At 39.9% G+C, this 11,596-nt stretch overlaps 1 protein-coding gene across 3 annotated transcripts in view; it reads left to right on the forward strand.

Annotated features, from left to right (window-relative positions):
- The window catches only part of LOC138294190 (putative ferric-chelate reductase 1), a 173,259-nt gene extending 168,724 nt beyond the window's left edge, over positions 1 to 4,535 (forward strand). For all 3 annotated transcript variants that reach the window (XM_069233352.1, XM_069233353.1, XM_069233354.1), the window contains exon 6: positions 4,041 to 4,535. In XM_069233352.1, the coding sequence (XP_069089453.1) occupies positions 4,041 to 4,127 (87 nt within the window). In that variant the 3' untranslated portion in view covers positions 4,128 to 4,535. The remainder of the gene's footprint in view (positions 1 to 4,040) is intronic.
- Positions 4,536 to 11,596: the final 7,061 nt, after the last annotated feature.

The raw sequence follows: 11,596 nt of genomic DNA on the forward strand, positions 1-11,596 counted from the left end.
AAACCACTGCTTCCTGCAGACTGGTGGTTCTGTTGGACATCGTAAAACACAAGATGGCAGATTTACCAGTTGAATACCGAACATAACAATAGTATTTTACAATTTAATCAGATTCCAGCAGCTCACTTATAAGCTAGTATGAGAACTGAAAACTGAGTGGAGGAGTTAATCAGTAACTCCTTGTAACCAGAACAGGTATGAGCATGTAATGTAGAGTATAGATTGCAACGTAGAGTTCACAAACCAACAGTGAGGAAATCACAAATCAAGCACTTTTGTTTAAGCTGAAAAAATAGCAACATAGAAATGCAAACTCACCATCATTCTGTAGAATTTGGGCTAGCTGCTTACACCCCATGGGGCATATTTTCAAGCCCCTTGCACCTTTATTTCTCCACATATTTTTTTTTACGTTGGTGTGGCGATAGGTAGACATTTCTGACGCGCCATAATTACAAAGTGGCACAATGCTTGCATTGCGCCACTTTGTAACCCCTTGCAGCACATTATGCCTGCACCAGGCATAATTTATGCAAGGGGGGACGGTCTGGTGGTGGGAGGCCGTAAAAAATGGCGCAGTGCAATCTACAAGATTTCACTGCGCCATGTTTTGCTTCATTTTTATCGCATGCTCGGAGCAGGCATTAAAATGACGCACCCATTATATTCAATGGCCCTCCCTGTGCTTTGCTGCAAAGCGCCACAATAGCATCAAATGTTTTGACGCTACTGTGCTAACCACTGCTATGGTGCGCCGTGTGGTAAATACAGGACAACCATGGAGTTGTCAGGTTGCGGTGGGGGGGCGTAAGAAAAGTGCTGCATCATCTATGATGCACCACTTCCCTGTAAATGTGCTCCCATGTGCTTTAAAGCAAATTGTTTTAAAACAGTTAGTCCTGGATAAACTGTGCTTAGCACCTTAGCACAAACTGACAATTAGTGAAGATGCCAGGATTTAGCCTCTTCAGTATGGCTGCCTCATGCTCCATGTTCTGTGGGTACACTGCCCGTATGCTGGAGAAGATGGTGGTTCATTTTCAGGAAGACCCCACAAAGCATGGACACTATGCACCCAACATTGATCCTCAGATGCATCTGGCATGTCTTGGATGCGGGTACTATCAACAGATCAAAAAAGGTCCATAGTGAACTCACCAAAATGTCCTTCTAGGTTTTCATAGGTCCTCTGTTGTGGGTCAAAAGATGAACATCTTGTTGCCAATAATAAAATGACATCACCACTTGAAGTAAGGTTATTTCAACTTACAACACAGCTCCTCAAGTGCTGCTTCCCTTTTCCTACCATCTTCCTCCTTCCTCCTCAATGTTTGCAACAATAGCTTACATACATAATATTCCACACAAGAAACACACGGCAGGGAATGACAGGAACAAGGTGACACATGAGATAACATTCCCACTCACACAAGATATAACAGCTATGCCTAAAGAGTGTTGCAGAGCCCTGCACTTCACACCATAAAGCTCTGAGTGGGAAAAGAGCAAAGAAAAGACAGCTGAGTTTGGGTACGTTTTGGGGACAGCATGCTTGTTGCCAGCTATTCTGTTGTATTTTACATAGTCCAAGGTTTACCAACAAGTTCTGTTAGCACTACTGCTGTTACGAAAGTCCTCAGATAACAGGGCTGGCTCCTCAGCTCCCATCAACAGTTTCCGGGTGAAGGGGTTTCCTACAATTGAATGTCCATGGCCTCCCAAAATCTCCAGTATAACTTCCTATGCTGCAATGTCAGCACTTTGAATCTCATTATACATGAGGTCCAGCCAGAGACTGGAGACACTATTCCAGGAGCAAAATTATGAAACTTGAACGTATCAAAGCAGTAGACAAATCTTTCGAATGATCTATGGCAAGTGTGTTTTAAAGGGTGAATTGGTCACCCATTGGTGATGAAATATATATGCAATTCTAGACAAATCCTCAGGTATCCCATTCATAGGTTTAACTGCCCTGGGTATATGCTTTATGAAGTTATCTCCTGTTTGGTACCACATTATCAGCAGAGGAATATAATAATGAATGCATTTTGTAAAGGAGAATGGCCAGAATAGTAAACACCTCATACTGATGGCTGTTCAGCAGCTTGCAACAAATAATGTTAAAATTAAAGTAAAGGGCTCCACATGCTATCTACATTTGAATACACTGTGCAACCTCACCATGTGATAAAGTCACAATTCTGTATCTGGTAACGTCAGGTTTGTTTGTAAACCCTTGGCTCAGTCTGTGTATCTGTGGTTCAGAGCAGTCAAGCTTCATCAAAGGAACAAATGTAAAACATTAAAAAAGTACCAAATCAGTTCAAAAAGTAAGAAAATGCAACACAATAAAAATCCAACACCAATATATAAAAATAAGTTGTATTATATCTTTAAATAGACTATTCAATGACAAAAATCCACTGGCGAGTTCGAGAGGTATGAATTTTTAAAGACACAATAAATTACATCTTTTCTCTTGGAGCAGTAAATATTTGTAGTCTACAGCGACTCGCAGTTCAGGGTTAGCTACAACATGTAACTTGAAAATGGCTATAAGGGCCACTTTTGTGTAGTCCAACTCCGACTGGAGCCAGTCACAGAGTCCAATAAGGTCCAACAGAACAGTTACCTCACAAGGAAATCAGTCATCCATCCATCCAGTTCTAAACTCTGTGGGTGAATTGCCATTGGAATAAATGGTCCTGATGCAAGGGATACAGGATGGAGAAGATGCTTAAGAATGCTAAGAATGCTGAGACGGTGTCAGGGGTCTTCTTATGGCCACCCCTTGGTTCACAAACACTGTGGGGTAACTTTGGCTTTGGGGGGTCATGTGTAACATTTGGCCTCATGGGATCAAAGTCCCCCGAAATGGATTTTTTATAATGTTTTTCTGTGTAAATTGTATATTTGGAATAATTCTCATTAAACATCAATAAATTCTGAATTTCTGCAAAAAACATTCACTTGGCAAAAATCCTAGTCAACATCACTAGGTACTAAGGGCCTTATTTAGAGTTAGGAGGGGAGGGTGCTCCTCCACAAATGTGGCGCAATACCCTGCATCTCAAATTCATGCTTCCACACTCTGTTTTAGAGTTGAGGGAACCACCATGTTTCCAATGACGGATCCTCCATTGGCTATACCTGCAGAAACCATTGACTGAAAAACGCTGGGCCATGTCAGATCACTCGCCATATTCAGGACGGATGTTACAATGTATTTTTTTCTTTTTTCAGCACCAGTACAGTAAGTGTGGAGGTCCCAAACAGGAAATAGGATAAATGACCCCTCACAGGATGGGCGAAAACTCTAGGTGTGTCTGGGACATATCTTCTAGTTTTCAAAAACAAACTCCCACTTAGTGAGTTTGTTTTTGAAATGCAAATATCTTTACTGTACGGCTGCATTAGACATGACACCTGCACACCAGAGTTTCGGGGCCTTTAGAGGAGCTGCAATCAAGGCAGCTTCTTTGAGTGCAGTGCACAGAGATCTCATTCTTCCTTGGTAGAGAACTCTGAATATGGTGGGCTGTAGTCCAACAGGGCAGCAGAGAACATGCGTCCGCTGCCCTCATAGAAGGGAGCACAGCCCACCAATGCCTAAATAACCCCATACGTCTCTTCTAGCATCCACGTAGAACATAAAATATGTTTAGCAAAATCAGTATTTAATTCATTGCTATTGGCATAAGTAGCATACCTATGAAGTTTGTTTGTGAAAAACGAAACTACACGTTGCTTAAAAAACATCCTTTTTCAATTCTGTGGAAATAACACTTCAAATATCACTTGCAAAGTTTCAATCTTTTTGTAAGTAAGTAAGATATGCTGGTGAAATTAATGCTTTACATTCCATTAGTAGAAAGTTTCCAAAATCTATTTGAACCAGTCAATGTTTGCCTGAATGCACATTGCTTGATTCTTGAAGTGGCCATTTTGAAAGATGAAATGTTGAGATCTTCTGTAATGTCTTAGATTTAAAATAACACAAAAATATAACCTTAATGACTGTGTCTCTTTTCTTTCAGGGTCCTACACTCGGTACTCATATATTTTGCAATTTACTGGCCATATCTGTTTTTAAAATACCATTTCTAGAACTGTTGAATGTTTAATGAAGTAAACCGCAGACGACAACGACAATGTGATACTGTTATCACCAGTACATTAATAGCATGAATTATGTGTTTCTTTTGTCTAACATATTTATCCAGGCTATCACTGCTGACTGGGTTGCAACTTGTATATTGTGTTATTTTTAAATCTAGCCGTTCTTGATTGAGTCTGTGACGGGCTTTATAAAATAAACGTATTCAGCCAAGAATTAGCTTTTCTTTTTTTTAATATTAGTTCTACTCGCAGAGACATCATTGAGCAGTTAAGTTGTAGACCTTTTTTTATGTTTATTTCCTATCCTATCCTGCAAGTCTTTCCAAACCATCTTTATACTTGGGGTACTAAAACAGTTTGGGGGTTATTCTAACTTTGGAGGAGTGTTAATCCGTCCCAAAAGTGACGGTAAAGTGACGGATATACCACCAGCCGTATTACGAGTTCCATAGGATATAATGGACTCGTAATACGGCTGGTGGTAAATCCGTCACTTTTCCGTCACTTTTGGGACGGATTAACACCTCCTCCAAAGTTAGAATAACCCCCTTTATGTGCTCTGGCAGAGCTTGGGATTAAATGTTAAGGAACATAAGTGGCATTTTTCATAGCAACTTTAAATTGACTAACCTGCAAAAACAAGGAAATGATCTTGAGCCTTTTCAAGGTTCGCTATGCTTCCTCCACCCACTTAACAAGATCCAAGAACAGTGAAAGACTTTGAAGGTTTTACAGTACTGTAGAAAGTATTTTACCACTTCGTGTGCAAAAACTAAGTTTTTTTCTGGAATGGCACTAGCTTAAGTTACCTTTTTTCTTCGTATTATTAGCACTTTACTAATCAGACCCTGAGACAGAAATCAGACATTTGAGCGGCAAATCTAGTGAGCCACTGGTAATTTTTGGTGCATACTATCGTGGACGCTCGCTACCTAAATAAGAAATATCTCATACTTTCTTTATCTGTTTTGCATTATTTGTGGGGCACCCTAAACTTGTGAGGAGTTAATTTGATGTACCTGTAAACTCCACTTAAGGAGCAAGGATACGTCTTCGTGATAATTAAGTGTTACAATTCATAACTGTTCGTAAAACCTAAAATGTGACTTCAATTCACAAATTTGACTTCTCTTGTAATACATAAAGCACTGCCTATTAGGATCAAGGCATATTTGTTGTCCATCATAATGCATACTTAAAAACTCTCATGCCATTTCTCATGTATATTTTATGGTGAAAAATACACACTCAGATTCTTTATTTTGTATCTCAAAGTGAAATGTGTGTGTTTGTTAAATAGTGGCCGAATGGCATTCTGGGCATACCCTAGTTTCAAGGTGATTGTTTCAGTTTTTCACATACCTTTAGATTTAGTATCATATTCCCACAACATTGTGTATTAGCATCCAACAGAGACTATCTTTCATATAAATACAATGCAGACATTTCTATAAATGCTCTTGTTGAATTTCCAAAAAAATCTGTGGAGTTTCTGATGTTTTCTAACAAACGTTTCATGTACCACTGGATGAGAATAAAGTAAGGAACTTCTCTTTTGTGTGATTATTAATTGCTTTGTAGATGATATAATGTTAGTTGCCAAAAATATTTTTTCCCAGTATGTACATAGAGTTAATGAACACAAATACATTTCTACATCTGGTACCTAGCTCTAGTATACAGATAATAAATACATTATACTATTGTACATGGTAGAATAAGCCCCCTCAACTTATCAAGTTACTTTAATTATGCAATACTGTGTGTCTCTCAGCCTGATATTGTTTTATTTTTGCATGCCTAACATGCATTTACTGTATTCACAATTACTGTAAATTCCATAGAACTCATTTTGTCATGATCCTGTTTTAGTAACTCTAGTAGGATTTGCGGAAGATTATAGTAAAGAATAACACATTAAAAGTCAAGCAATCTTCATACCTAAAAATCTAATGCCCATTTTTCAAATTCAGTCTTGAATTCACTCACAAGCAGAATGTAGGACTCACTAATTACGACTCTAACTTGCTGCAAGATTACCATCTATTCCCTGATTAAACTCCTTTGGAAGGGAGGAAAAGAATGCCACGTAGGAATTGTACAGACCACAACTGATCTAAATTCGAAGCTGTTCAGGCTGTGAATATGCAGCAAAGTGACCCCCAACCAAGTATTTGAAACTATTCTTGACTCTTGCTTGATGGTGGTGGGGGGGGAGCGAAAATTGAAAGAATGGAAAAGACATCTGATTTTGCATAGCCTAGCTAAAATGTATGTGCCTGAGGGAAGAACATGTCCCCAGAAATTGAGAAGATCTAGGGGCCCTGATGATCATCCAGGGCCTGGAGATGAGTTAAGTAATATAACTAAACAAAATGGAGTGCATTTGAAATTCATCTATGTTATGTTTTCACTGAAAATCAATAAAAATGTCTAGAAACATTACCATCTATTACACATACGGCTACCAGCCATTCCTGCAAACTGAGCCATCTGACTCATCCTGATACCGTGTTACATAGACGTGATACAGGCAAGAGGAAATCTGAAGACTCACCAACATTGAAACTTATTAGGTTTCACAGGTGTGGCATCCCGTGGGGAGACCCAAACATGGGAGAAAAGCACAATGAAGACACTCACATTGGAAGACCAGAGGAGGCGCCAAAATAAATGAGTGGTTGAATCTTTGTGTAAGATTCAAATGATTCAACAGGTTGTGTTGATATGTCACAGAGATTCAAAGTTTGTACAATCATGAGCCATGAATCTCTCAGAGGGATTCTAAGGAGATAATCAAGGAGGTTTCCATATTGCTAAGAATCACATTACCCCCAGTACAGCAAAGTGCAGGTATTACTGAGAATGAGAGAAAGGGTGAGAGTAAGAATAAAAAAAACAGAGTATAGAAGAGATAGAAAGGTGAGAACAAAAGAGATAGGACAAGAGATTGTGCATAAAGCCTTAGTGTTATTATACTATGCAACAAGTATGCACATGCATAACTAGAACCTTTACTATGAATCAATGAAACTAACGCGACCTCTAAATATCTGAATTTCACAAAGTAGCACCCATCAAGATTTTGGAAGGGTAATGCGCCGATGGACAACACAGGGATTTAGGTTTGACACTATAAGCTCTCAGCTCCTTGCAGACATGCTGTGTGATCCTGAGCAACCCACATGGGTGATCTATAGTTTATCTCATCTGCATTTATTTCTAGGCTATGAGGTTTTCAAACATCTGCTGAGATTTCCTTTTCCATGACAATCCACTATTCGGAATGTGCACATTTTAAAGTTGTGACCAGGTCATGGATTGTGATTTTCAACTATAACCTTTTTTTAGATTTTAGAGGATTGATTAGGAGCATGGGTTGTATTTGTCACTCCTTTCTGTTAAAATTGTGCTTGACACACTCATTCCCAACATGACACTACTTGAAGGTGCTACACATCATGTCAACCAGATCATAGGATGAACCAGCTTTACTGGAAATAAAACATTTTTATTTGCAGTGATGTGGTTTCATCATATGGGGTTTGGTACACAGTGTGCAGAGCTCGCATGCCGGGCCATAGTCAGAAGTGGGTAATGAATGGATTATCTTGAGTGAGGGATGAATCAAAGGATGCAGCAAATATAATCATAGAGAGGAGCAGAAGAATTGGAAGTACTGGGTAGATCAGGAGAAGGGATACCTCAGGGAGGGCAGGACATTGGGAAAGGATGGGGCAGGACTGGAGAAGGGTGACTGGAGAAAGGGAGCTATTGAAGGAATGACCAGATTAAGTGGGACCAGAGGAACAGCTTTATAAGAGGAGTACTCAGCAGGACTAATATAGAGAACAAAGGACCATGGGAAGGTTGGACTAGAGGAGGCACCATGAATGACTACAGGAAGGTGGAGCAGTGAAGGAGCAGGATCAGAATAAGGATTACTGGAAGGAGCGCAAAAGAGGTCCCAAACCAGACAGAGAGGACATGCACTGGAGAAAGGGGGCCACTGGAGGGGGTGTGAAGACAAGGCAAGCTGCCACTACTAGTTCAACTTCTCAGTAGGTAGAGTACAAGCCAATCAAAAGTCTTATAAATCTTGCCTTGTACCAAACCTTTCTCTAGTTGGTTGGCTTTAAATGTTCCTGTGAGAATAAAACAAGGACATTTACAACGACAAATGATCAACTCACGAAAAGATATATAATGGATGGTATGCTTCAAAAATGTAGTTAAACGTCAATGCTGATTGGTGGGAGATATGGTGCTGGTCAAAAGATGTCAAAAGATGTCAACTATTGGGCAAGAAAGTGCATGTTCAAAACCTTGCCAACTGTCAGGGTCAATGGTAACACTGCTATATTGGATAAGAGCCAGATGTGGCACATGAACAGACTCAGTAAATGCTCTCAGAACATGATAGACCACAGAGGGATGAAAGAGGTATACACCAATTTGGGTAATAAGCATTGTTCCAAGAGACCTAGAAATACTACTACGTGGAGACTTTTATGTGATATTACTGTTCTTCAAAATTGTGTTCCCTGTCTATAAAAGAAGTATTTTGTTCCATCCTGATCCTGTATGGTTTCTGTTCTACCATTTATACGTTCCCTCCTCCTGCCTACATCCCCACTGTTCAGAAAGTTGGGCCTGAGGTGCTTTCTCCTCAGTGAGAGCTTGGAGACAGTTTATTAAATATAACATTCAAAGGATCTGATGCATGGCGTGATCACTTTAAAAAGGATAATAAAATAAAAAATGAGGAAATGGTTATCAAAGGTGAGTGTCAAAAATGTAAAATGGCTGAAGGTACCTTAAGTTTTATTAAGAGCTAATAAAGAGGCTTGTAGTGTTCAGGAAATACCAGCAGTCTGTAAAGATGAAACACCAATTTATTGAAATAAAGAGAAAAAACTGGTTTCAGTGCAACTGGCTCAGGTGCCAGCATCTCAGATGAAATATGTTTACATCAAAATTTAATAGGTGGTGATTGTAACCAAATTCTCAATCCATTCTTGGACAGACGTTTTGTTCCACATGCCTCCCACAAAGATTTTAAAAACTTTATTTTACAGCATTCTCTCTCTGATTCCTGGAGAATATACAATACCGCCCCCTTGGAATAGTCTTTTATTCTCCTACCCACCATTCCCATTCTAGGCTTGATTATATCTTTCTGAGTAAAGGCTTTTTGCAACATATGGTCAATTCTGAAATCTGTGCTATTGTCAGGGAGACCAGACCCTCGGGGCCTGCGCACGTTCCCAACATGTCAACCACTAGACAGCTCCAAAACTCCGATAGAAATATCACTGAGCCTGAGAGAGTCCAAGTGGGGGAAAAGGGGATTAGGAAGGGAACAGCTGTGAAGGAGACCTGTAGGAAGCAAAAGGTTAAACAACACAATATCAAGATATAATCACATTGACTTTCACTAGACTATGGTTCTAGGCGTTCTCATACTGTAACCATGGATAACCTAAGAAGTGACTATAACTAAACCTCAAGAAATATAGGTACCTGGAAAAAAATCAAGAATGTGTTAATACAATGTTTCACATGAGCTTTTCATGAAATATCACGTACTGTCTAGAATACAAGAACCTGCTAGAATAATGTTTCAGAATAAACATTGCATTTTTAGAGGAGGACAAAGGCTAACTGAAAACATTCCCTGGAAATAACAGGAACGGTACTAGGAACTTAACATGCACAAAGAAGGTTGCACTTTGAATTAAGCATCTTCACAGGAAATCCAAAGGCTCAGGATAAATGTGTGCACCCCTATAAACACAACACACCAAAGTTTTAATTGCCATGAAATGATCGGGCACACTGTAGCTGATCTGAACATCAAGTTTTACATGCTAGAGGTGAATCGCACACACTGCCAATTCGAACAAGAATATGCAAATTCCATGAAAATTATCGCGCAAGCTGTTGCTGCTCTGAACATCAAGGTTTACATGCGGGAAATGAATCGCGCACACTGCCGATTCGAACAAGAATATACAAATGCCATGAAATGATCGTGCAAGCTATTGCCGATCGGAACATCAAGGTTTATATGGGGAAATGAATCGTACATGCGGGAAATGAATCGCACACACTGCAGATTCGAACAAGATTATGCAAATGCCATGAAATGATCGCGCAACTGTGATTGGCGCCACTGTTTGAGAAAAATGGTTTATAAACCTGCGATAAACGTTTGCAAAACCCAGGAAGCACTGTACATCTTGAACAGTCTTTGGAGTGGACCAATCAGATACAGCTTGTACTTTTTTCTGCCATGACCATCCCTTGAGGGGTAAGGATAACCCCTAAAAACTCAACTGTGGTAACATGAAACTCACACTTGGTTAGTTTGCAATATAAATGATGCTTTCGAAGAACTGTGAGAATCTTCTTGACATGTTGCACATGTTCGGTTTCATTGTCAGGGTAGATCAAAATATCATCGATATAGACTATTGCAAATATGTCAAGATATTCTCTAAGGACGTCATTCAGGAAAAATTGAAATGCAGCTGGAGTATTGCACAGTCCAAAGGGCATGACGGTGTATTCAAAGAGACCATATCTTGTCTTGAATGCAGTTTTCTCATTCTGACTAAATGGTAAGCACCCCGTAGATCGAGCTTAGTGTAAATCTTTGCTTTTTTCACATGATCCAACAAGACAGGTATCAGAGGCAAGGGGTATTTGTTCTTGACTGTGACCTTGTTCAAACCCCTATAGTCAATACAGGTTTGAAGGTCCCCATTTGCCTTAGTGACAAAAAACAAAGGAGAGGCTGCAGGAAACTTGTAGGGGCGGATGAAGCCATTCTCTAAGAATTGATTGAGGTACTTTTGTAAATGTTGATTTTCTTGTTCTGACAAGGCGTACACATGACAGCTAGGGAGTATCGCACCTGGAGTTAGATCAATTTGGCAGTCATAAGGTCTATGAGGAGGCAAGGTTTCTGCTTCTTTTTCATCGCATACATCTTCACAGGACAAATACTGCCTGGGCAACTTTACTTCTTTCTCCGCCGCAGTGGCTATGTGAGAGTTGCAATTCTTGGCAACTCGAGACGTCTGGAGACATTTCTTACTACATAAGACGGAAGAGAACACGACTTTCCATTCTGCCCAGTTAATCTTAGGATTGTGATGAGTTAACCATGGTAAGCCAAGGATAATTCCATACTGCGGAGCATGGATCACGTCAAAGATGAGCTTCTCTTCACGTTTGGTTCTTTGATTTCCCCCATCACAGATCACCGACAAGGGGACAGTCTGAAGAAGTACTGGGCCTCCAGTCAAGAGTTTTCCATCCACTGTTTGTATTATCTCTGGATTCTTCTTCTTGGTGCATGGGATCCCCCATGCGTGAACCAATTGGGCATCAACAATGTTCCCATCAACAACGTTCCCGGTAGCCCCAGAATCTATGAGGGCCTTCTTGAAATAGTTCTTTTTTCTTT

Source organism: Pleurodeles waltl, chromosome 4_2 (assembly GCF_031143425.1).
Source record: "Pleurodeles waltl isolate 20211129_DDA chromosome 4_2, aPleWal1.hap1.20221129, whole genome shotgun sequence".
NCBI lineage: Eukaryota > Metazoa > Chordata > Amphibia > Caudata > Salamandridae > Pleurodeles > Pleurodeles waltl.